The 26,833-nt window shown below is 41.4% G+C and overlaps 1 protein-coding gene across 8 annotated transcripts in view; it reads left to right on the top strand.

Moving 5' to 3' along the window:
* ablim3 (actin binding LIM protein family, member 3) overlaps positions 1–26,833 on the top strand; it is a 45,774-nt gene that overhangs the window by 5,588 nt on the left and 13,353 nt on the right. For 6 of the 8 annotated variants that reach the window (XR_014894200.1, XR_014894205.1, XR_014894202.1 and 3 more), the window contains exons 2-6: positions 4,490–4,624; positions 18,146–18,329; positions 22,372–22,487; positions 25,680–25,806; positions 25,954–26,047. Coding sequence is in view for 2 of the 8 variants with exons in the window: in XM_085289941.1 (XP_085146067.1) it covers positions 4,477–4,624; positions 18,146–18,329; positions 22,372–22,487; positions 25,680–25,806; positions 25,954–26,047 (669 nt within the window). In the remaining 6 variants the exon portion in view is untranslated. Of the gene's footprint in view, positions 1–4,476; positions 4,625–18,145; positions 18,330–22,371; positions 22,488–25,679; positions 25,807–25,953; positions 26,048–26,833 lie in introns of those variants that run through there. The other 2 variants (XM_085289941.1, XM_085289933.1) reach the window with 1 other exon arrangement.

The following is a 26,833-nucleotide window of genomic DNA, read 5'->3' as shown; positions in this document are numbered from 1 at the left end:
AGGATGTACCAAACTTTAGATTTCACAACTCCTAATATTGCAGCAATTTCTCATATGGGTTTTTTCTGTTTTCGCAGCTTTAGGACGGCTTGTTTCACTTGCATGACTGCATGTTGTCTGTTTACAGCAAAATCTTCCAAATCAAGCACTGCACCTTAAGTCAACTCCAGACCTTTTATCTGCCTAATTGATAATGACATAATGAAGGAATTACCCAAATCTGGCCCATGTTAAAGAGCTGAAACTTGTAAACTCTTCATCCAATTTAATTGTGGATACACTAAAATGAAAGCTACGAGTCTACACATTATGTCCATGTCCATTATATAACTATAACTGGAAAATATTTCAGTAAACAGTTTAAAAAAAACAACCCTTCAGTACGTCAGTATCCTAACTACATCAGTTCTGGGATCTTTTTTTCCGATTGTTTCGCATTGCAAAAGAATAACATGGAGCTCATGGCAGTCAAATGTTTGTACACTTGAGTCATCTGCAGTCCTTATTTGTACTCTGTTTTTACACTGTTTTCATACTTGGACAATGAAAACCTCTGTAGGCCTACTCTTTTCCTGGTTGTGTCGTTAAGGGAATCGATAAAGAATGAGACCCATGAGCAGAACTGATAATAACACTGGTATCAATAACATTTTTTCAATATCTATGCTTGTGGTTTTACTCTCCAGCCTGTATAGACAGTAACAATAGCTGGACCTAGGCTGAGTATTTTGTTCTTGATCAAATACTGTAATGCTTTTTAAAATTTGCCACCAAGACACACATGTGACTTCAGGCTTGTAGAAAACAAAAGCTAATATAATTCACAGAGAAGTTGGGGTTTTTCCCAGTCATTTTAACAAAGTGAGTCTTTTAGAGCCAGCATCTAGCTGCCGTACTTCTCAAGTGGCTCCAACTTTTGGCATTGCTGGTTGCCGCTTGGATTTCATGGCACTTTAGAGTTTTATAAGAGGATTTAGTGTCTGGATCAGAAAACGGCAAAAAACAGAATTTGAAAAATTCATCAGCAGCTTTCTCTAAAGGGCTTGAGTTGTCGCCCAGATACATGAACGACATTAGGCATTGATGTTTTGCTACCAGCTGTCTAATTGTCCAGGAAGATGCCTGCTGAAAAATTATGGATGAGATTCTCACAGCTTGTGATAGATTATCTGCTACCTTACCAGACACTACAGCTCTGTTGCTAAACTACAAGTTGATGGTTTTGCATCAAAATGACTGTCAGTCAAGTCTTTTTGCAAACTTCTCAAACTGCAGTTCCTATGCTATGGATTTTAAACAATAAAAATTACAATTTTAAGATGACTACCAAATAAGTTTCCCTCTGTAATGAATTCACCTTGATTTAAGTCTTGTGCCTGTGGTCTTTGTTCAGTAGAGATCAATTTCAATTTGTTAGAATTCAACAATGAAATTTAAGTTTTTGAAAACCAAAGAAAAAGCTTTGGAAACTAATCGCAGATTGCAAAGCAGTTCTTTTCCTTTTAATAATTCATCTTAATTCCTAAAGGTCTTTGTATTGGCTCGCTTAGAATGTCCTATTCTTTTTCTCATTGCTACCCAGCATCCCTCATGACTGAACCCACAGCATGTCTTTCCCTGGGGCTGTCAGGTCAGGGGTAGAAATAGCAGCAACCTCTCAGTCCCTGGGGATGTTGTCTGCCTCTCTGACCAAAGCCCTGTTGTTATCACCTGTTACCAAAGGCTGTATTCTTCCAGGCTACTCTCAAATGATTTGGAGTCAGTGGATTAAATTGGTAGTCTGGTGGCCATAATTTAGAAGAACGACTCAACACCTCACTAGGGGAGAGGAAGGAGGATTGTTAGAGAGGTGCCTATAAGGGGCTTGGACTTGGAGAGCTTTGCTGCAGTTAATGAGAGTGAGTGTGTTGACACAATTAGATAGAGTTACATAATGCTTCGGCTCCTGAGCTTCTTTTGGACCTGGATCCTCGGCTGTCTTTCTCTTTCTGTCACAGACATTCAAGAGGTTAAACAAGCACCTAGATCATTAAAACAGACTTGTTGAGTGTTTGAAAAAAATTCTTGCCATTTACCTCACCCCTGCCTATAATTTAAGTACCTGTTGATAACTGCCATTCCTTACCACGGTCAGATTTGAGCTACATTGTTAATTTTTGTACAATGTTACCTACCTGTCTTGTGTGCCAGAGGTTTGTTCTGGCCCAGATTAAGAAGGTCAGACCTGTAAGTAAATACTCTGTCTTTTACAGGTGTTGGCACAGGCTTACATGTTCTGCCGTTAGCTCCCATCATCTCTCATGTCCACCTGCTGGGAACAGCGTTAATGAATAGTTGTTTTTTACATTAATAAAAAAAACTAAAAAGACAAAAAAGAGATAGTTTTACGGAAGTGCTATTGTTTGAACCATCGCCTTTGCACTTATCAGTCAGGTTAGTGCTGCCAACATTGTGAGGAAAGTTATGGATTTACAGAGGCTCCAGTGTGGGAGGTGGGGAGTGGGAAAAATATGCTTGCATATTTCCAGTGCCCACAACCCTGTCCAGAGTGAGAAAATACACAGCTACAGTTATGCATACATGCACGTCCTCGTGTTCACGTGCACAGTGAATATCCTGTTGTCAACTTCGAGGCACGCAAGGAGCGCTCAGACTCTGAGATGTGCAAGGCCCTTAGACTGTTTAAGTGATGCCAGCCCTTTGGGATTCACTCGGTGAAATGGAATTGGTAGCACTGTCATGGCAGCCCATATGCTGCTGCTGCTTTGACTTTAGCAGCGCAATCCTTCACTTAGCTATTCAGGTAGTCAAGGCCAGCTGGTTACCCAGCCATTACACCCCTTCCACAGAGAGTATGACCTCTCATACTGCTTTGAAAGATAGAGATAAATAAGTGATAAATCCCAGCTCTTTTGCCATTATATATATATATATATATATATATATATATATATATATATATATATATATATATATATATATATATATATGTATATAAATAAATATATAAAAAAAATATATATATATATATATATTGAATGACTGGTTGTCCATTGTCCATTTCTTTGCCTGTGGATTCAAGTGTGTTTACAACCCAGAGGACAAGATGGATCTTTAAAGAGCCCTTAATAGCCCAAGAGATTTAGATTCAGTTAATAGAATATTTCTACCTTTTTTCCTTGTGTTTGCATTTATTCCGATACTCTTAAGGCTTTCTGTGTGAACGTGCTTTCCTGACTGTGTGAAATAGCTATTGGGCTTGCAGGAGTCTGACATGTAAGGTATAATGAGGTAAGGGGATCCATCTCGCTTTCTCTACTGACACAGCAGTGTGTGTGTGCGTGTCTATATGTGTGTGTGTATATGTTTGTGTGTGTCATCCTGTATAACTGTGTGAAAAATAGAGACAGTGAGAGAGAAAGCCTGGAGCTTACCAAGCTTACATAGGTGTCAGACCTCACAGCTTCAGAGCAAGTGTTGACAGAGCTACACACTGATCTTATTGTTTGAACTGCACACAGTGGAGTCTGTAATGTACTCTCTCCTCAGATAACACTTGAAAATGAAAAGCCGCGTTATGTCTTTCACCCATTAACAGAAGTATTATCATGCTGTTTAAAGAAATGGTCTGTATAGTGCTTTACTTGGTCCTAAGGACCCCAAAGCGCTTTACACTATACACAATCATCCACCCATTCACACACACAGGTGATGGCAAGCCACAGTGTGGCCACAGCCGCCCTGGGGCGCACTGACAGAGGCGAGGTTGCTGGACACTGGCGCCACCGGGCCCTCTGACCACCACGACCAAGACTGTCCAAGCCGGGGCTCGAACCGGCAACCTTCCGATTACAAGACGAACGCCCAACTCTTGAGCCACGATCGCCCCAAGAAGATAGTGTGTATACTGTATAGTTTCTCTGAATCACATTTGTGTGACTGACAATGGCAATATCAAACTACATTAGTATGTAATTTTGAGAAAAGATCATCTGCTGCGATTGCAGCTGAGCTTGATTCCCTGGCCTGCTTGAACTCATACCAGACTCCGTTTATACTGCATATTAAAATCAGAATACTTTATTAATCCCAGGGGGAAGTTGATTAAATTTAGTTTAAGAGGGCAAGAATTAAAAAAATCAAGAAATAGTATTAAAAAAATGGCAGGAACGACGGCAATATGTCCATGCAGGTTAATGCACACACACACACACCCATGTATATAGATAGATATAGATATATATATAGATACAAGTAACTATAACTTGGTGTCTTTAAAAGCTAGCATCAGTTACATATAAAAGGCCTGTGAAGCTTAGAACTTTGTCAGAGGTTGAGAACTGCAAATGTGCTTTGAGAGAGAGGAAAACTAAATCTTAAGGAAACTGGGAATGGGAACAGTCAACACAACTTTCAAAATTATGTTTTAATGTGTGTGTTAGCGGACCATAGCTAAGTTCAGTAAATGTTCTTTTTATGCCTTCATCAGCTTATCGCCAAGACTCAACAGGCGGTCAGCGGAGCTCTGGGCCAATCCGGTGCCAGCGATGTCGGGAAGTTTGCAAAGGCGAAGTGGTACGAGTACAAGAGACCCACTTTCATGTCAAGTGTTTCACCTGCACCGGTAAGAAATGAATCAGTTATATAAAAATCACACAAACTGGAGCTGCCTTGCACAGTTCCCAAGCCTGGGTGGCCATGGTTAGAAAGAACTGGGAATTCCAGTGGTAGGCCAGAAACAAGACATCTATCTTGGTCACGTCTTCGTCTGCTGAGCACACACCCACATGCACGCTTGCAGATACTGCCCATGCACTTTTTCATCCGTCTTCTAGCGTACATGCTGAGTGCTACTATTAGTAAACGGTGGGGATTGGAATGGATCAGAGGTGCTTTGCAGGCGACTCAGGCTCCTGCTAAGGTAGCCTGTTAATTTGCTGGCAACTTAAAAGAGATTGTATGCTGTGGATTAATGAGACTGATTTAGCTTTGCAGTGGAAGAGCACCGGTGACCTCCAATAGAAACAATGGTGACATAGTCACACACCCTCTTAGTGTAGGAGTTGTGTGGAATGCCTTTCACTTTTGTAATTTGTGTTTGTCTATTGTGTAAAGCACATTTACATGGCAGCATGCTCTATAACATGTTTTACTGCAGGGTTAATTGACATTTTGAGAGCTACACACCCAGGTAAAATGTACACTGGTTATGCTGTAGACTTTGGAGGCAAAATGTATTCACACTGTGACCAACTGACATTCAAGTTGAGGGAAATTTAGGAGGTTGACAGTCTGATGAATGGGATTTGTATTTTTATGTGGCTCAGCAAAAATCAGACTGACTCATAGTTCATTTCAAATGCAAAACTGACATGTACAATTGGCAACATTTGCAGAGTGAAGGGCAAGTCTGAAAGGGGCTCGTGATAAGCACGTGTCTGTGCATGTGTAAAATGAAAACTGGAAATGAAAGAAACGAGGAATGCTGTTTGTCACACTGCTGTACAGCCTTGAGCAAGCGCTCTCAGAATTATGTTAATAGTTCCACACTAAAACAAAGACAGTCAGTAAGTTGTGGGTTACTTATCGGTTCTTTGTAACATTTGAGACCAAAACTGTTACAGGACAAATGAAAAAGGAATCGCTTTGCCACATCTTTTCTGTAATATGTTTGCATTGGTAGCACGAGTTGCTTAGAGGAATGGTTTATTATCGTTTAATGCTCTACAAGGGATTTGGAGCAAACATTTATTATATTATATTATATTATATTATATTATATTATATTATATTATATACACCCAAATCAATCGACAGTGTGCTAAAAGAGTCTTGAGCCACGCCTCATTTCTTTATATTTTCCTTCCAAGCAGCCAAGCTTTCTTGTACATTTTTAAAGTGGTTTTAATCACTAGTTTGTAAAGGATTTGTAAGGGTCTTTAAAAAAAAATTCTGTGGACATTGGCTACTTTTTCAATCATTCTCTGTTCAGTTATTATACCTGACCATTTTAAAAGGAATATTTTTTTTATAAAGCCCTTTAATTATGAAGTACAAATTATTCAAGCGCAAAAGTAGCGAGGGATGAACCAGTGTTGCATTACGCATAACAGCTTAACGAAGAAGCATTTTTTTTGTATCTTTAGGCACTTTGCTAGCATCAGTCTGTTGCAAAAACACATAATTTTTCCCATTTCTTTATATGAATATTTGAAAAGTGCCAAAAATAAAGCAGTTTGACAAGCACAAAACTTTATGTGTGCACCAACAAAACGAGAACAAAAAGAGCTATTAGCTGAAAGCTTGGCAAATCTCAGCATCCTGTGCAGCATGTCCGTGAAAAAAATTGAAGAAACTGCACAATTGAAGGACAAAAAAAGAAGAAGTGACAGAGCTTAAAAAGAATCAAATGAACTGTTTCTGAAAGTCATGTCCTTAAGAAACAGCAAACAAATGAGCTAATAGATGCATCTGGTCAGATTTTCATCCACCACGCAACAACATCGTGAAAGTGTACGACTGTTAAAGCGTGATTTAGGGTCCTGCAAATTTGTCTGTCGAGGGGGGTTTTTACCCATCGCAGACATGCTCCTTTGTAGTCCTCCAAAATCCTAACTGCATCCAGTCACTGCATCCAGTGACATGGAGTTAGCCAAATGCTGATTGGTTGACAGGTATGGTGGAGGAGCTCACCAGGAATGGAAGAACTTCAGAAAAAAGATAAAAAAAAATACACAAAAAAAAGCACAGACAGTAGTGGACACCTTTTATTGTTTTTAACACTAGTTTCCCATCAGCTCTTTGAATGTTATAGCTTTGCTCTTCTCCACGGCTGGCTGACGCACCAACAATAGCACAAGTAAGAGTTGTCCACAGACTGGTTGTACCACATACTTTGTACACTGCATACATCTGATAACAGAGCTCTCTGCAGGTGCACGGGTTATCCCAGGACTACCAGCGGAATATGAATACACTACCCCTGCTGAACCATAAATTCGCCTTCATGCCTTCATTTTCAGCATGACAATGATCCCAAACTCACTGCCAATGCAGTAAAAGCATACCTGGATAAAAAAACCACACAATGGAGTACTGTGAGTCAGTGATTGGTCACCCCAGAGCTCAGACCCCAACATTTTTGAAGCAGTGTGGGATAATTTTGACACAGAATGGAACTAAAGGCAGCCGACATCCAAAAAAGAGCTTTGGAATGTCCTTCAAGAAGCCTGGAGAACTATTCCTGTAGACTACAAATGACAAGAAAGCTTTGCTCAGAGAGTTCAGGCTGTGCCAAAGAATAAATGCTGTCGTACCAAAAATTGAGTTTCAAGCTCATTAGAATTGTGCAAACTCTTCCACTGTAAACATTATTCAGTGCAAATTTTTAAAAAATGAAAAAACAAAAAAAATATTATTTCTTTTTTTTTTCATTCCCTGTTTTTTTTTGTGAGACAGGACAACTGCCTTTTTCTTTTTTTTAACACCCCGACAACTTTTTTACATAAGGAAACGTCCTGAGTAGTAGGGCTGGGCCATATCATACCGTTCACAGTAATACCGGTATAATGTTGGGCAACGATAAGAAAATGAAATAGCGCGATAGAATATGGGTAAAACGCGCATGCGCAGTGCATTTGTTTTCATACGCACATGACGGAAAAAGCATGACGGCGACGGAGAATGAGAAAGGCGAAAGCAGATCGTTGAATGAAGCAAATGAACCAGAATTGGTTTTTAAAAATGCTGCAACTTCAGTGGTGTGGAACTGGTTTAGCTTTCGTCCGTCAGATACACAACAAAGCACTATTTTTGGTAGAGCATGCTAGCGGGCCGTCTTTATTACCGTGGTTTTTTGGAAAATACGGCACACTTAAAATCAATCCTTTGATTTTTCTGAAAATCGACAGTGCCCCTTATAATCCCGTGTGCCTTATGTTTGAATTCTGGTTGTGTTTACTGACCTCGAAACGATTTTATGTACACGGCGCTCGAAAATCTGTCAAATATTTTAGAACGACTTTGCTAAGCTACGAAGCCGCACAGCTTGATGGATTGTCGGAGCATTACGGCTGTCGTAGGCAGGAGCCTCGCGGAGTGATATGTACTGTGATACTTCAACATAACATTACGGTATTGTGTGTGTAGAACCTCTTTTTAAGTTTTGTGGATATTATACATGGTTATGCTGAGGATATGTCGGCCAATTTCCACTGGAAATGCCTTTTGGTTAATGTTAGCAAGGAATTTGCATTTGCACTGTTACATTTTTATATAACTTTAATGCACATAAAAAACAGCTGCTTGTTTAAGTGAAAATACATTGATGGGTTTTTTTTGCACTAATAAAGTTGTGGAGTTGTAAAGCATTTTGTCTAGTGTCAATTATATCGTCAGTTATATCGTTGTCGCAAATTTTCAAATGTATATCGTGATAAATATTTTTGGTCATATCGCCCTGCTCTACTGAGTAGTCTTTAGATAATCGTGAAGCAATGGTGGGTAAGTTGGGTTTGTTATTCTCTGCACTACAGTGCTGTGCAGCTCCCAGACGTTCTACAGTTGATAAACTCACAGAAGGCTATTCTTCTGAGGATTGTTGTTACATCTAGCTGTCACACATGTAAAAAAAAACAAAAAAAGCTTATTGTGCACACATGCAGTCGTGTTTATAAGCACGCACGTCTACTGTATACATGTGTGCACGCTCACTGTGGTTGTGTGGGGTTGCTGTGGTAACGATGTGAAGGGGCACCCGGGCCCTGGTTGGTGGATATTCTCAGCATCTCTATGGTCCTATTAACCAATCGAAAGGCTCTGTTCTGTGCCCCAGAGAAAAAGGGGGGCAGAGCACCGAAACCGAGCAGAAAAGAGAAAAAGAGGGGGGATGGGGGGTCGTTTGTGTCGCCTAAACATTACATCATCACTAGTATAATGCCAGTCTGATTCTCACTTTCTTTTCTTCCTCTTCTTCACACTCGTAGCAGCGCGATGCTAATGGAAAGCTGTCACTGATCGCATCATCTTAGCCTACACCTATCTGACAAATCTCTCCCTTCGTGTTCCAGACAGTTCTCCTGCTCCCATGAGGCAATGGGGGACTATTGTGTGGCCAGGCTCTGACACAAACCTGCCCATAATATGCTCTCCCGTATGGACTGCTGCACACCCAGCAGTTTTCTAAAGCTTTTATTGTTCAGTGTGTAAATCCCCCTCACACACAAACATGTTCCATGTTCCGTTGAACTTCGCAAACTCCATCTTTCCCCTTTTGTCTGCATTGACTTTGGCTTTTAGTTTGTTCTCTGTATATTTTTCGAGAGTGTAAAAATGTCCTGAATGCATTGGTAGGATTTTTCCCATGTCTGTCCATCTCTGTCATGTGTTTTTTCTGATTCTTCTTCTCTCTCTCTCTTTTGCTTTCTCCATCTTCTTCTTTTTCCTCATGACAGTCACTCAAGCATGAAATCAATTTCTCATCTCGGGGCAGGATGACATTGGCAAGCGGTGTGTGCAATTTGGAGGCTAATGGCTAAACTGTATTATGCCAACACACCGTAGTGAAAATTCACTGCCCGGCAGCCAATATCTTTATCTATCACTCCTGGTTATGAACTTTGAGACCGGGATGTGTTTCATCATTTGATTTTGCGCTTTCCTGGCCTTTTTTTTTCTCTTTTTAGAAATCAGAATGAGTGCGCAGGTTATTGACCTTGACCATTTCCTTCATCTTCACTGTGAAACTATGACAAAAAATCTCCCTCCTGTTTTTCCTACTTCTCCTTTTCTGTCTGTATTGCATCCAGCCCCCTTTTCTCCTCAAAAGGGCTGACTATGCCCCACTGAATAGCTCCTGATCATTCAGTCTTAAAAAGTCTGACACTCTCAGTTACTGTCTCCCACATTCTCTTAGCATGTAAAAACACATATGGACATACAGCCACATCATTTATCATTTCATTCTCCCTCTATCTTTGCCCACACTTATGAACCTTCTGCATGCTACATTACCATAATTCATCTCTCATGCATTAGTTAGAGGAGGAACAGATCACTAATCATCTCATTTGAACCCATTATACCGCAGCTGATTATGGCATGAAAAAGCAGCCATGCAATCAGCTGGAAAATATCAAGACAAAAAAAGAAGAAGAAGTATGGAAAACGCTGAAGACAGAAGCCAGCTCACAGAATGATTAAACAGCCCCTGAATACATGCATCCTGTAGCGCTTGTCAGCAGCTATAGTGTGTAACGATGGAGTGTTCTATTACTGCTATATGGGCTGACTAGTGCATACTGGTTCAGTGACATAGTGACCACATTTACCCAAAGCATAATTGGCACTCTTAGATTCCAGCAAAAACAGAGGGAGCCTGTCAGTGTCACAAGCATAAGGCTAACTCAAACATAAATCAAGGTGCTTGCTTCCTATGCAGCCAGCTCACAGACTAACAAAGAACACAGACACAGAGAAGCAAATATCTAAACAGAGCAGGAGACAGATGCAAACACAGACACCTTTGCACATAAACTGCAAACCTGCTCCCGGTAGTTATTTATTTTCTGAGACAAAGCAGATTTCTCTCATAAAACAGCGCTGAGGGGAATACAAGATTTATTCAGACAGGTCAGATAAATACTTGACTGCTCTGCTAATGCACCCTTTCTGGCTGATATTCTCACCGGGGCTTTTATAAAGTAGCAGCATCTTTGGCTCTTTCTCTGCAGATCTGTCTCAGTCAATCCAGCCTCCCTTTGGAAGCCATCAGCCACCATCATATTAACATCAGCCTACTGTACTGTACTGCCACTGCTCTCTGAAGGCAAGGGGAGAGACTGTAATGGAGAGAAGTACAGTGGGGAGTAGAATATAAAAAAAACAAAGAGAGAAATAAAGACAGCAAGGTTATGAGGAGAAACAGAAAGACAGACACAGAAAAAGCACAAAAAACCACACAAAAAAACGAGGGGGTTACAGGAAAGGGGAGCTTCCTGTAGCTATAGCAACCGCTGGTACGCCGGTCCAATCACCACGCCAATGCATGGTTGCTAGGGAGAGATTCTGGCGGAGGGAGAAGGGAGTGTGGCAGGAAGTGGCGCTTTTCCCTTACGACTCTGGATTCGGTTTAGATGGCAGGCATTATACCTCTGTTCGTTTCTCATACGAACATGGCTTTCACATACTGAGAACCTTTTTGTTTCCTCTAGGTGTGTCTGTGTGTGCTTGCTTGGAACAGTGAGGTGCAGCTTCCTAGGTGTGCAAGTGTCTTCTTCAGAGAAGGAGTCTTTTCTTGATTGTAAAGAAGAAGCCGTGTTAGACAAGCGCATTCGGACATACCGACAAATGGAGCATGTTTAGGGCTTATTTCAAAGCGTCATCTGTAGCCGTCTGGCTGTCTCTGTGTGTCTGTGATCTCGTTCATGTCTTGTTTTCCCTTCCCCTCAGAATCTCTCATCAGCTCTCTTAGGGTTAAAAGCTGAAGGCCTCAGTCTGCTGGTATGAAGAGACTCCACTGGGCTACCATCTGTCTCCATCAACTACAGCAGCCAAATATGAGGGAAGCCCTGCCACTCATGCATGCTTTCTCTCTGCTTTAGCCTTTAGCTGTCCACCCGCCTCCTCCTTCTCTTGCCCTTTCCTATAAAAACATCTCCGTCTATCTTCTATTGCCGTTTTCCTTTAGACGTGCTTGAATCAGAGCTCAAGGGGTGGCAGCACTGTCCAGTTGGTCCAGACAAAAATGTCCCAAAAACTACTGGATGGTTGAACCTTACTACATCTCTTGATATGGATCAGAAGTTTAGTTATTTACTGAATTCACCTGATTAATTGTCACAAATTTGGTATGGATGTACAAATTCTTCATAGACAATGAATTCATGCTGTCATCAGTTCACTTGTATGCATATTGCTAAGTAGTGAGCTTTAGCATGCTAATACATTAAATTAAACTGCATGCACTGTAAAGTATGTGCAAAAGCTCAACCTGCATTACCTGCATATCAACTGTACGCCTCTTAAGAGTATTGAGATTGAAGCGCAGTGCCTCACAGAGCTGCTAGTGTGCCTTTTGTCTGTCTCCTCTTCCTGTTTGTCTGACCCCTTCTTCCAGCGCCCCACGATTTGGCACAACTTGAGAAAACGCATTATTTACTCTTGAAGTGTTCCCTCCTGTCAGAGAGCCTCAGATCCGGGGGGACAGGGAGAGGGCAGCGAGGGCCCCATGTTGGTACCACAGATGTGCGTCTGAAGTTCTTTCTCTAATGAAACTTGTCACTGCCCCACTACTAAATGTCCCTTTGCTAAACTATCTGTGACTGCCTGTATTTTCCTGCAAAAGGTTGGGAAATTAGCACAATGCTGACAGCAATTAAAATGTGCCGCGAGGCTACTTTACGGTACTGCAAAAGCATGTCGATTCACTTAATAGCACATTATGAAAATCTAAGTGTGGCGTAATAAGCAGTGGGAAAAAGTTACAGTGACAGACAGAGCAAGGGAAGGAACACTGTAAAAAAAAGGCGAGGCTGTGTTGAGGTACAGCTCTGTAGTGGTGAGAAGAGAGGGTGCAAATTGAGATAAAGCGGAGACTTTGTGCTCAGAGCCACAAAAATTTGGAAGCAGTCTTGAAACGGAAAGTCACAGACAGAGAAGGGGAGAAATGGGGGGGGGGTTTAAGGAGGTGACGGACTATTTTAGAGTTCTGTTTTGGGCTGACTTTCAGAAGGGAATTTTAATTGCGTCTGTTGGCTGGAGATAAATACCCAATCAGGCAGACCCCCCGTGGATGCCTAATCATTGCTGTTATAATGACCACAGCTGCAGACACCAGCCTACATGTTAACCTCTAATAAGGAGACTTATTATCTCTAGATGCTTCCTGCACGGCCCCAGAATGAAATACATCAAGAAGACAAGCGTCATCCTTTGGTTTCCCTCATTAGCATGTCATTCAGGGAGAGAGCATAAAACAAGCAAATAAATGAAATTAAGTGTTTGATCTAATTTGGTTCTGCAAAGCTCGTCTTTATTTAGGCATTTAAATGACAATAAATCTCCACGTCTCCACGGAATAATACACATTTCTTACACAAACAAACAAAACAGTCTTTTTATTGCCTTTTGAGTTGTGCACATCGATGTGGGACGTGCACAGTAAAAATCCTCACGGTCTATTCAGAGGATATTAAAGCAGACCAGAAAAGTTTTCAGTCAGTTGTGCTGGGCTCTTGTTTTTATGGGTGTGTGCCCGCACCCATGTGGTGCTGGTTGTGTGGCTCTAACCAAAATCTTTCTTCTTAAAGCCAAGCTGGGCCACAACTGTGCAGCAGCAGCAGAGACACCGGATTCACTCCCAACTCCACCCACTGTGCTGGCACCTAAAATTCTGAGGGATGAGCTTAGAAAATATGCTTGATGGTCACAGTTGAATTGGGAGTACTTGGAAAGTAGAAGGACTCCTTCTGAGTAGGCTTGTAAAAGTGGAAAGCTTTTTAGGAAAGTGTTATGAATGGCACTTTTTTTTTCAAATATCTAAAAAGTGTAATTTTCTTTTGGTTACTCACTCAGGTGCACATTACAAAGTGATTACCCTGTTAAAGCAAACAAGCAATACTTGTAGTTTGATCTGATGTAATGATTGATTCGTAGTAATAGGCATGTTTGTAGTTACAGAAATATTGTGGAAAGTCTTTAAATCCAATAAAAAGAGTAGCTGCAAAAATTCTCATTTCATCATTAATGTCTGCTAAAGGTTGTTTGGTTAGGTTAGAACTATATAAATCAGAACATGGTATAATCCTTTATGTCACAATTACAGTAACAGAGAACCTGGCTACAGATCATCAGATTATGAAAGACGAGGTTTGGTATTTACAGCTTCCCGTTCAACTAAAGCTTCTCCGAATGAGTTACCACCAGTACCACCACCACCTCATCACTCAAACTGGGACCTAGCTGTCTCTAGGGCAACCGTGGAAGGTTTATATCCTCCTGGCAACTGGGTAAGGGGGGAAGTCCTTTGCAATGCAACCGGCTTATCGCCTGAAGAAAACAGCGCGATAAGCCAACAGGTGAACCACACATCTCTCCCGTCCAATCCAGGCTGAGCTGATCAGTTCAGCTGGCTGTGGTTCGATCCAGCATCCATATGCTTATATATACAGTGCATTAGGCTAATTGAGCAGATTTCACTTATTTAGAAATCAATCTGGGCCAAGACTGAAAAGCAAATCATTTTGAGAACGAGGGTGGAGAGACTGAGGAAAAGGAAAAGAGAGAGGCAAGCGAGAACCAGACGAAATGAATCCAGTCATTGACTTCAATTTAGTTTGAGAAGATGAAAACATTGTTTTTATTAAGTGATTGGCATTTCAAGACACAATGATTTTTTTTTCCATGGTGAAAACATTAATAGAGTGGAAATATTTACCCTCTCATTCCCTTTTTTCCGTAAAGGAACTGGATAGCCTGTGATTTGGGTTTCTGGTAAGAGCCTTAGTAAGTCTGGCTCAAAATGCAGTCGAGGCACTTTTTGAAGCTATGTGCCATTGTTCAGTGGTTCTGGAAATGTGGTTGGCGCAGGCACACACACACATTTATATAAACAAGCTATTTTATATCTGAGAGCTGTGGATCTCCTTATGGATCTTCTTATGCTCCTCTACTGCAAATCTGCACCCACTGTGCCTCAATGCCAATGACCTGTCAAAATGATAAAGATCTGCTGCGATCGCATCTCAGTGTGCACGCTGTCCAGTTCTGTCATGCTATCTCTGCATACGCAGTGTGCCACCTCATCGGGGATGGATTTATGTGTCTCCATTCTCCTGAGGGAGATTGTTTTGTTTTTAAGTGAGGGCCCATTGATCTTTTATTACACCATTAAGTCAATGTGCTCCACTCATAAACAGCTTGAGATTAAATGAGCCCCTTTGAAGGGTTTATGTGTATGTCTGCATGTCTGTGAACTCTCAGCCTGCCAACAAAAATTGAAAACTGGGCGGCTGTAGGGAGCCAAGTACTGCCTAGAGCAGTCTGTAGTATGTGGCCAGTATAAATCCATTTTACATCAGTAAGTTATTGGTATTGAAGGTGATTCATTCCATCGTAAGAAGAGTGATGCCTTGGTAAATGAAGATATTTATTTACTGTGGCAGTCATTTAGCAGCAGTTAACCTGATACTGTTAACCTACTGATTTTCCCTAAAGCTTATATTTCCTTTACATATGATGATGATAGTCAGTGATTTGGCTTCAGTGTAGAAACACAGGAGTTTCTCATGCATCCAGAGTTTCACAAAATAACATCATGGCATTCATATTTCAATGCATTATTTTTTTTTCACAGTTATTGAGGTCAGGGTCGTGGTGGGAGGCTGTAGCTTATTCCAGCTGTCATAGGACAAAGGGTACATCTTGGGTAGGCCACCGCTCCATCATCGGCTAATTAAAACATCTGAGTGAAAATTAAACACACACAGAAACACACACACTGGAGTTCAAATTTAGAAACATGGGAGGCAAATGCTGGATGTGTTTCTAACTCACTGACCATTGCTTGCAAGACCTCCTGCTTCACCAGGGACATGTGATGTATTTCTGCACAGAGTCTGCTCTGGTCCAACAACACCACAAGTTCACCTGTCTTTTGGAGGTCATTTATGCAAGAGTCTCTGTGTTCAGCAGGTGATGTTTCCACATGGAACAAGCACCATAACAATATCATGTCAAAAAGAGTTTATTAATACTTACCAGCTCAGACCTACTGCTTATGGTGTTGATATAGTTTTTAATACATAATTTCCTGACATCATAAACACTGAATATTCTGTCTAGGTGTAGTGATAATTTAACAGTCACTTAACGTCCTGGAGGATGGGTTTTGTTTATTTTCTAACTGCTGCTACATGTTATTAGCTACTTTCACGGGACTCTATGCACTCCTGTGAAAATTAACTACACGTCATGATTTAGTATCTTGTAGAACCACTTTTAGCACTTGGAATAATTGTTGTTTTGGAGGAATTTTGGCCCCCTCTTCTTCACAACAATGCTTCAGTTCATTGAGGTTTGCAGTTGTTTGTTTATGCACCACAGCATTGAGGTCTAGACTTTGACTGTGCCACTGTAGCACCTTGTTTCTTTCATTTTCAGGTGGTCTGTTGTAGATTTTCTGCTGTGCTTGGGAATCACTGTCCTGTTGCATGATCCAGTTTCAGTAAAGCTTCAGCTATAGGACAGATGGCCTCACATTTGAGTCTAGAATACTTTGGCATAAAGAGGAGTTCATGATTAGCTCAGTAACGGCTGTGTGCCCAGGTCCTAATTGTACTGTCATGAAACTTAAGATCTAAAATGCTAACTGAGGTCTGTAAAGTCTGAGATGTAGCGCTTTTGTTTTTTCCAGTTCCACTGAGCATTGCAAAGTCTGACCTCTCGATGGGAAGATTTAGGGATTGTGTTAAGACACATCTGAATGCTCCTAAACAGCAAACTGTCACAACTTCTGGTTTCATAGAGGAGGTCACACTTGATATATGATCACCTATTCAAGTGCATATAGAAGAAATCTGGTGATACTTAACCTCTTGAGGCCTGTAGAAGCAGTAATGGTTTACTTAGTTTTTCCGTTATGCACAGAACTGCATAAAGTCACTTTCTTTTTCACATGACTGTAAAGGTCTAAGATATAGAAAAACACAGATTGTACACTGAGTCTCTGAGTCAGAAATAATCAATTGTTATGAATAATGAATTAAGTTACCACTCCTTTGCTATGTGCATATAAGCACACAACTCACTTGCTTTGGGGATACACATATGGATTCTGTAAGGGAGCCTATAAAGCAGCAAGGAAAGACTTCTACAAACAGCCTGAAGCATGAAATTCAACTAGAATTAAATTATGGTTTGTGACATTACCAACCTTAAACATGCAAACTGACATTTTGAGTTCAGTCTGATGTGTATGGACATGTGTTCACACTGAAATGTGGGGAAAAAAACATCAGGTTTCGATTCAGGTTTTGTTATGAATGTAGAAAAAAGACCCCTATTTGATATTAGACCAATGTTTAGTGAGAAGTGTTTAGATAAGAATGATGGCTGGCTCCATCTGAAGCTTTGCCATCTGAACTGTTATAGTGGTTGCTGCTATGTTACATGATAATTGTATACTATACAGAAGTCTAATTACAGTGCCCGTGTCAGCAAATGAGTAATTACTGGGTCAAAGCTATAATGCCGAAAGAGAGGGTGAAGTTCAGCATTGGCAAAGGTTTAAATACTCTTTATGTTGGTTTCAAGAATTTCTCATTTGGCTAAAACAATAAAAGAAACCCAAAATGTTTATACAAGTACCTCTCTAATGACCTTTATTAGTGCAATATGTATCAGGTAATAATAGTTTTTTCAGTCAGATGTTCCAGTAATTGTCAGCCTTTTCTGTTGGTTAACTGCATAGGAAGAAACTAGAGACCACGCCGGCCGCTGATCTGTGAAAATGCCTCTTGGCTATATTGTTACACCCACTGGAATTCCCTCTCAGTTACACAGCAAAGGGCTGTAGCACGTACTGTCTGCTTGGGATCCACAATATATATAAACACATACACAAACTGAGCACTTACCTTGTGCATACACAGCAAGAAATGTTGATGTCTTCTCCAGTGAAATGTAATGAGACCGTAGTGGATGTCCTGATGATGTTGGGAGCTTGTGGTTTGTTGTTTTGTCTCCTTCTTCACATTGTTTAGCACAAAATGACTTTTCCACTGATTATATAATTATATTCCCATCACTGCAAATTGGCTCACCACTGTCTGGAACTGAATAACTTCCCTAGCAGCCGTGTGTGAAGACAAACAGACACACACAGCACAACCAAGCACACGTATACACACACAAACAGGTAAAAAAGGAGGGCACTCAGACTGAATGAAAAACGTGCTGACTGAAAAAAAACATGTGTTGGTAGAGGAACAAAACAGAGAAAAAGAGCAGATGACAGATAAAGAAAAATGTGTTCTCTTAAAGCGGAAAACCAAAAATAGAAATAAAAACAGACATATAGAATTCTGTTTTGTATGCCTTACTGTTTCCAATGGCCCACTTTTCCTGTCTCTCACCATTCTGTCCACAGTGTGTAACTGTGATTTAGCACAATCTGGCTTCTTCCAGAAGAAGGGCGAATACATCTGTACAGCAGACTATCAGCGTTTGTATGGTACACGCTGTGACCGCTGTGACACCTTCATCACGGGAGAAGTGGTCTCTGCTCTGGGACGCACGTACCACCCCAAGTGCTTTGTCTGCAGTGTTTGCAGGTATGTATATTCCTTCTCAAAACACACACACAATACTATATACAAGTATGTATTCTGATGATGTTTATGTGCACCCAAAAGACTAAAGAAGAGCGCAAGAACTTTATTCTGAAATATGAATTTTAGGTCAAGTGATTGATGACTTCCGTCCATCTGTCCACAAAAAGTCATAACAATTGCTCGTCGTCCTACAGTAGTGGTCAGAATTTTATCTGACCGATCGTGGCTCAAGAGTTGGCAATTTGTCTTGTAATCGGAAGGTGTCTGGTTCGAGCCCCGGCTCCGACAGTCTCGGTCGTTGTGTCCTTGGGCAAGACACTTCACCCGTTGCCTACTGGTGGTGGTCGGAGGGCCCGGCAGCCTCGCCTCTGTCAGTGCGCCCCAGGGCAGCTGTGGCTACAATGTAGCTTGCCATCACCTGTGTGTGAATGTGTGTGTGAATGACTGAATGTAGTGTAAAGCGCTTTGGGGTCCTTAGGGACTAAGTAAAGCACTATACAAATACAGGCCATTTACCATTTAAGGGGCCTTCACCCACAGTTTGCCCAAGGTCAAGGTCACTTTCATCATTTGCACACAATTTGTCACTCCTCCTAGAGTATTAGTGTATTTTTGGCAAAACATGGACACAGTGATCACCTAATGGCCCTTCACCCAAATTGTGCTCTAGGTTGCGCTGTAGTTATCTTGAGAAATGTATATTATATTATATTATATTATATTATATTATATTATATATAATATATAATATGGCCACTTTGGAAGATGTAAAGATGATACAGAGTCTCTTTTTGCTCTGCTTTGGTTTCCACCGATTCAAAATGACATAACAATGTCTGGCTCATTACCGGCAAAATGCTGTCCTCATCTGCTAGGCAATGTTAACCAGTTATTGCAAAACAGAAAATGTATTATCACTTATGTGGATATTTTCCATCGACTTTATTGCGTAACATTTTATTTGATTGTATTTGATGGCTTGGGCCCCAGGAAGACTACCAACCACTGTTGTGGAAGCTAATGGGGTTCCTTATAAATAAACAAATTTCATGTGATTAAAAGTTGCCTATGCAACAGTTACCTTAGTTATTTTGGATTAGCTTGGAATTGGATATGTATGATTATAACAAATAAACAGTATAATATTGTTATTGGTAGCTACTATTTGCAGCATGCTGAGTGCATGCTGCTTTATGTATTGCACAAAAGATATGTGAGACCTGCCGGTTGACTTCTTTAGAGTATCTGTGCTTTTCTCAGTCTATTCTGTGAGACTTCATTAGTAATTTGTTAGAGAACACCATGATAGAGACGACGGGAAATAGCAAACAGATTGTGGAGGCACTGAATAAGAAACGCATGACTGTTTTTTACTTTTCGGCTATGAGTCACTATTTTCAGCCTCAAGACCTGAAGTGACGCAGCAAAAGTTGCATCTTTAAAAACAAGAATTGGCTAATTGACTGGCTTTTTTCATGGAGGATTTAATAATTAACTCATGATTCATCTTCTGAATGTCAGCAAATGTGTGATTGGAAAGCTCAAGTGTAGGAAAGATAGAAAGCTGACCTGGTGTATCGCACATTTAGGTTTAGTAAAAGTAGGTCATCTCTCCTATGAACTCCATCAGTGTTCATGTGAAGCTCCTTCAGAATGAAATCTCAGCATCAATGTTGGCTCCTTTCTTTATTTTATTTAACCGTGTCCCTCGCTTTTGCTTCAGAGCATGCTGCATATATGGGATAACCTGTCTCTCATTTGCACCCTCTCACTTGCTGACTGGTTTTTAATGTGTTGTTTACATTATAAGGATCTTTACTAACAGTATCCAGAGTAAATCATATTGTAGTGGTTTACACATTCCCCTAACAAGCGAAAGATCCCTGCTTTGATCCTGGGAGAAGACACAAATCCCTTGCGGGGTTGCGTTCGGAAGGGCATCAGGGCGTAAAAAATCTGACAAATCAAACATGCATAGTTACCTGCTGTGGCGCCTCCTTGTGAATAAGCGAGCAGCCTTTTAGCTTACTTATAGTATCGTCTTCCAGTAGAGTAGAGATTGTCGTCGGGTATCTGCTTGACATTGCCTGATAAACACACATTCTGACCCAGCAGCTGTGGGCAAAAGACAAAAAACACCCCCCCCCCCCCCCCCCCTCCCAAAAAACTGAAATGATACCAGCAGGACAGAGACAGGCAGTGGAGCAGCGCTGGCAGTGACAGTGATGTGTGTGTATGTGTTGTCAGTGTATGTGGAGTAAACTAGAAGAGACAGCAAGAAGCCAAAGGGTGAATCTCTTCTTTCGTGCTCCGTCTGCCCCCTGTCACATTGCTGACTGTTCCATCTTGTACGTCCTTTCTTCCCCTCATCTTTCACTCCTGTCTTCCTTCTGGACGCACCTCCTTTGCTCTTGCTTCTTCTTCGTCATTCGCATTATTCACAAATAATAATCTTTGCGCTCTTTAATCATCAGCCACATCGCCCTCTCTTCCTTTGTCTCCTCATCATTATTCCACTTTGACTTCTTTGTCATCACTGCTTCAGCTTTAATGGAGTCCGAATGCAAGTTTCACTTTTACACGTGAACGTATTTTTAACGCAGTGGTGATCAAAGCAAGAGGACATACCCCTAAAGCCAGAAATAGCTTTACTTTTTTGGCCAGTTAAGAAAAAGAAAGCATTAAATATGTAAACAGAGTAAATTTTTAAAGCGCTGCAAAGGGCTGACAAGGCAAGAGTGTCTTGAGGGAGTGAGAGCAACACACAGGTAAAGACAAGGTCACAAATGCACGGAGATGCTTTTCTGCACCATCACAGCATTTCTGGTGCTTCGTTCTGCTGAACTATACAATGTGAATGCTATGTTCAGACATGTAGAAGAGATTTAGTCTGTCGTGCTTGGAGCTGGACACAAATATTCGCATGGACACATGTCTGAATTTTAAATGTGCAGTTAACCTCTGGAACAGCCGAAGAGTGACATTCAAAATAAAGCCTTAGTGAAATCACTTTCCAGCAGCTTGTGTTTACCATAGCTTTTGTTGCATAATTTGTGTATCTGCAGCTCAGCTCTCATGTTTGGATGGTGCCCTTTTGTGAATAAAATAAATGCACAGAGGAGCAAGTCTCGAATATGTTGTTAGCAAAGACACACAGAGAGAGAAGACTTTATACATGGTCTGAGCACCTTTAAGTGACTACATGGATGTGCTGCACTCATGTGTGCTGACTGGGGCCTCTACTGGAGACTCAAGCCTCCCTCTGGGTCTTGGCTCCGGCTCCAGGGCTCGGTGGGGGAGTAAAAGGATTACTGCCATCTATGTTTTTTACACAGCCTTCTCTAAGCCTTTTAGCTCCCCATTCATTCTCATATCGTCCCTGGTCATAAGGAAATCAATCTGTCTCCTTTGAAAAGAGAGGAAAGCGAGTCAAAACAGTGCATCGTGATGTGGCAAATTTGATTTCATTGGTGTTGCCTGGTTGTCATATTCTCCGCCTGTCAGCAGGCACATGTTTTTGCTCTTCTTTCTTTCTTTGAAGCCTTGAAAATGGTGACCTGGTGGCGTCAGTGTAGGGAGGGCAAGCTGGATGGCTAGACTGAGAGAGCAATAGGCAATTAAAATTAGTATGCGCTCCACAAAGTCTCCCTAATAAGTTTTTATTCTCACTGAGAGAGCCAGTTTTCCTTTCAGAAGCCTGTCGCATTATCGCCTCTTTAATCACAGAGCAGCCAGGTGCTCCTGTAACAATCAGCATCCTATTAACTCATCATCACAACAGTTTGCAAATGTATTTTCATTTGCAAACTGTTGTGCAATGAAAATGTATTTTCAGTTTCATAGAGGATGTCGGACCGCATTCAGCTTGTGTCAGCAGGATTATGGCCTGTCTGTCACAGAATCATGTCTCTGCCAGCACCCATTTGTTATTTCAATGAATACAGTAGACTTGGATGTAAACACAGAATTACTGCAGGCGTTTTAATGCCCATTGTGCTCCGCTTTCTAATTCTCTTGTCTGTCTTTTTTTTTGCCTCCTCAGTAAACCCTTTCCAATCGGAGACAGGGTGACGTTCAGTGGAAAGGACTGCGTGTGCCAGCAGTGCTCCCACACACTTGTCAAGTCAAATGAACCGATCAAGATCCACGGGCCCAGCCGTAAGTCCAGCGCCCACCCCGCTCTGTCCGTTCTGTTTAGGGCCACCAGGCGCTACGGTGCGCTAAAGCTAATGCGACATGTCCACGAAGCCTACTTTGCTCATTTAGCTAATCGTGTGTCTGTCAAATCAGCGGAGTGACCTGCCGCGTTGATCTGCCAGCTGAGAATTATGCAACACAAACAGACACATAATCCACCTGCCAATTTCCAACATACAGGGTTTAGTGGTTTTGTTCACTGCATGCTCACAGTTGTTTATTAACAGGAATCATGAGCCTGCTACCATGTGTGTTACTAGATCTTTGACTGCATATAAAAAATGAATCTAGCCTTAGTGATGTTGGGTTTGTGACTGTTTTAAAGACTCATTAAGTTAATGTCAAAGTGCTTTAATCTCACATTCTATCTGAAGGGCACCAGATGGCGATAGCTATAACTACAAAAAGACTTCCAGTCCTAACGAACTGTGTCTTGTGAACAAGCTCTTGCTGAGTCAGTCACTCATTTCGAGTCAGATTGAATAAAAAATGTGGTCTGTTTTTTAATCTCAGTCATACTGTGTTTTAAAATTTAGGATTATCTGTGGTAGGAAACCACTAATGGCTAATGGTTTGTCATGGTTTGAGCAAGCAGTTAGACCAAGCTGGCAAAGGTGTTAATTTAACGCTCATCTAGATGCTTCATAACAGAACTTTCGAAGCCTACAGGTGATGTCACCTGCATCCATCTTATTTTACAGTCTATGATAAAATCTGAGGATGAATGACAGGAAGTAGAGACTAAAGTTTTTTTTTAAGATGGTTGGTTTATTCCTGGTACCAGAGCTGGATGATCTACATGCAGTAGCAGAGAGGAGTTGGTGTTTAAGCTCTGTCTTGGAAGTCTCCCACAGTCTGCACAGTCATCCTGCTGGCAAGAGTAGCCCACTCAGAAAAAGTCCTAATAATGACAGAATATTTCAGCGAAGGTCACAGAGAGCTCCTCCTTCCTCAGTTCATTCAGATATGCGTAATTCCTCCTTCTGCAAATCCTCCACAACTGTTATGCAGGAATTTCCCAGAGGGATTATTAGTAAAGTTATTTTTCTCCTTCTCGTTATTTAAAATGACAAATTACTATGATACAGCAGCAGGATAGTGACTGATAGTGAATCATTTGTTAAGCATAGCATACAGACAGCAGTCTGCTGCTCAGTGGCTGTGCAGTAACAACAGATGGCGTATAGGCAGTGAACAACAGTCCTCCCCAAATTGCTCCATTCAGCAGAATAAAAATCGAACAGCTCCCCAGGTACATGTTCATCACTCTGTCTTATGAGGATGCAGTGTGTGTGGACGGAATAGGGCACACGCACTAATGCACTGCCTCATTTTGCATAACGATCGGGATATTTAAGAAGGTAAATAAACGCTTAGTTTGCAGAATTCTTAGAGGGAAAAAAAGAAAAAAAACAGAGCTAAGTAATTATTAAAGTTTTCTCATGCATACACCATCCATCCATCTATCCATCCATCCATTCGCTTCCGCTTATCCTTTTCAGGGTCGCGGGGGGCGCTGGAGCCTATCCCAGCTGTCATAGGGCGAGAGGCGGGGTACAACCTGGACATGCATACACCAGTGGAAGCAAAATATAAAGAAATGAGGGGCGACATAAGATTTTTTACACAGTGCTGTAATTAACCGCGGATTCGAATTCATTTCATTCAAGATTTTAACGTGATATATTACAGTGGGGTAAGAGCTTAGTGTGTATGACATGAATCCAACTTCCCCAGTTTTGTTGGGCACCTTTGTTGCGTATCAGCCTCCTCGCCTACTCCTTTCATTTTCTTTTCACACTACCCACACAATAACAAACACACCACCTTACATGATTGATGAGGCTATATGTTTTGGGTCATAAGCAGTTACTTTTTAAAAAGTTTTTTTGGGGCTATTTCTGCACTTTGAGAAGTGTGTATTCACACACGTTCAGCAAAAAACAAATTATATATATAAAAAATGAAATTAAAACTGAATGTATTTTAAGGTCTGAGCCAGGTGCGCATGGCTAAATAAGGCAAGTTGTGTGAAGAAGAACCATACCATTTACCATTTAAAAAACTGCTTTGACATCACAGATAAAGCCGTGGTGAGCAGCAACATTCCTGCATTCTTTATTGTACATTTTTATGCGTCCATAGCCGGCTGCTCTTTATCACAAACATTGGTACGTAATTTTAGATGATCTAATACCTATTTCATCCAGTGGCTGAAATCAGAAGTGTATAATGACTCAGTAGAAGAACGGTCTGGGACTAAAATCCCAGCCCTTTTACACTCAGCACAATCACCACTAAATCACTTTTTAAGATTGATTTGGACGCCAGAAACCCAGCCTGCACTGTACACTGCAGTTTTTCACTACAAAACACAATTTGTCTTGGCTGACGAAGCAGACTGGAGTGGTCCCTAGAGTGACTTACTCTCTTGTGTAACAGAGTGGGTCAAAAAGGTTAAGCTAAAACCAAGCCTCCATCTAGTACAAACAAACAGAGGGCTGACCCTTTTTTAAGCCTCCCGACGCTCCTATTGGTCAGTAACACCTGCTGAAGCATCTTTCTGAGGGCAAAAACGATGCTTGTATAATCAGCAATTAAGCTAATGTACTTCAGGCCAGAGAAAGGTGAACTTTGGTATCAGAGAACCTTGCTGGTTGTGCAGCTAGTGAGCTGTGTGTGGTGGTCTGTGGAGACGAGTGTGTGCTTTGCTGATTTACCCTTTTTTGATTTACATGAACTTTTCAGTTTAGTGATGAACTCCTGCTTTTTGTTGCATTCCTTACTTATCGGCTTGCCCGTATCTCTTAGTTTAACTAGTGATAGAAATTTTAATAAAAACTTTTAATTTAACAATTTTGCCTCCCTGTCTCCTTTTTTTTTTTTAACCCGGACACTTTTTGTTACTTTCCCACATCCCCTGGACCTCTTAGGGGAGTGTAAAAAGCACAGTAGGTTTTATTTAAGGTGGTGGCAGTGATGAAAACTGCACTTAGTAGCTCAGAAAGTGCTTAAAGATGTACACTTAGTCCTTGGGCTCATTTTGCCTTTCTCTGTCTCTTACAATTTCTACCACTCCACAACATTTTAACATCTTATCTCTCTGCGTCCCTCTTTCTTTCCCTCCCTTTCCCTTTTCTTTTTTTTCTCCAGACTGCGCTGGATGTGGAGCCGAGATCAAGCAGGGTCAGTCTCTCCTGGCACTTGACAAACAGTGGCACGTCAGCTGCTTCAGATGTCGGACGTGCAATATGGTCCTCACTGGAGAGTACATCAGCAAGTGAGTGTGTAAAGGGAAGGAAAACAGAGAGAAACAAAATGCCCAACAACTGCTCTGTCCTTCTTTATCTGCCGTTTCCCCAAGACAAGGCAAATTGTGTCGTTGACACTCTACAAGCAAGTTTCTTTTATATGTTCTATGTTGCAGGGATGGAGTGCCATACTGTGAGGCAGATTACCACGCCCAGTATGGGGTGAAATGTGAGACCTGCAGCAGATACATCAGTGGAAGGGTTTTGGAGGTGAGAACGGAACCAGATGTCAACATTAGATGATCCCACCGCAGCAGCAGCACAGAAATCCAAATTGGAGCGTAATCAGCGTTATCGTAATTGAACGGCCGCGTTGCACGTCCTCTGCGGAGTTTAAGCCCAGCTGTGCTTCAGGGAGTGACCGACTTAAGATTGAGGGGGTGATAAAACATTTTGTGAAGCTTTACTAAACCGAAACCAATTGAGCTGCACCACGTCGAGCGCGCCCGACAGAACATCCGAGCAGATTGACTGTTTCTACTTGAGGTCAAAGAGAACACAAACCACCCTCCACTCTGAGGAGGTTAAAAAAAAACTAGACTGAGGCACAACTTTTTGAAAAGAAGGGAGACAAAAAGGGAGTTAAAAAAAAAGATCAGAGGCTAAAAAGTGAAGGGTGATGTCAGAGGGAGACACAGAAAGCGGGATTAAAAAAGCACAGAGTGAAGCAGTTTTTAAGAGATTGCAGAAGGAGTCAGCAGCAAAGGATCTACAGCAAAGAGTTAGGAGTTGGGCTTAAGAAAGAAGTGAAGGGAGAGTAATGAGGAGAGCAGGGCTGGAAATAATGAAAGTGATAAAGTGCAGATGCTAATTAAATGTTTTGGAAGAGTCTCTGGTGGGCGTCTTGCGTCTGAGGGGACTTGAGGAAAGGGAGCAGATGTAGTAAAACTTTGTCAGACGCACACACAAACACACAAATGCACATACAGGGTCTTGTTGTCCCTTTGCTCCTTCGCCTGTCAGAATAGCTGGTGTAAAGTGCTTTGTTCCTGACTG

This window comes from Mchenga conophoros, linkage group LG2 (genome assembly GCF_057382185.1).
Source record: "Mchenga conophoros isolate Kocher_MC1m ecotype Shallow Benthic linkage group LG2, M_conophoros_male_GT1.1, whole genome shotgun sequence".
NCBI lineage: Eukaryota > Metazoa > Chordata > Actinopteri > Cichliformes > Cichlidae > Mchenga > Mchenga conophoros.
This window is presented reverse-complemented; position numbering and strand designations above follow the sequence as displayed.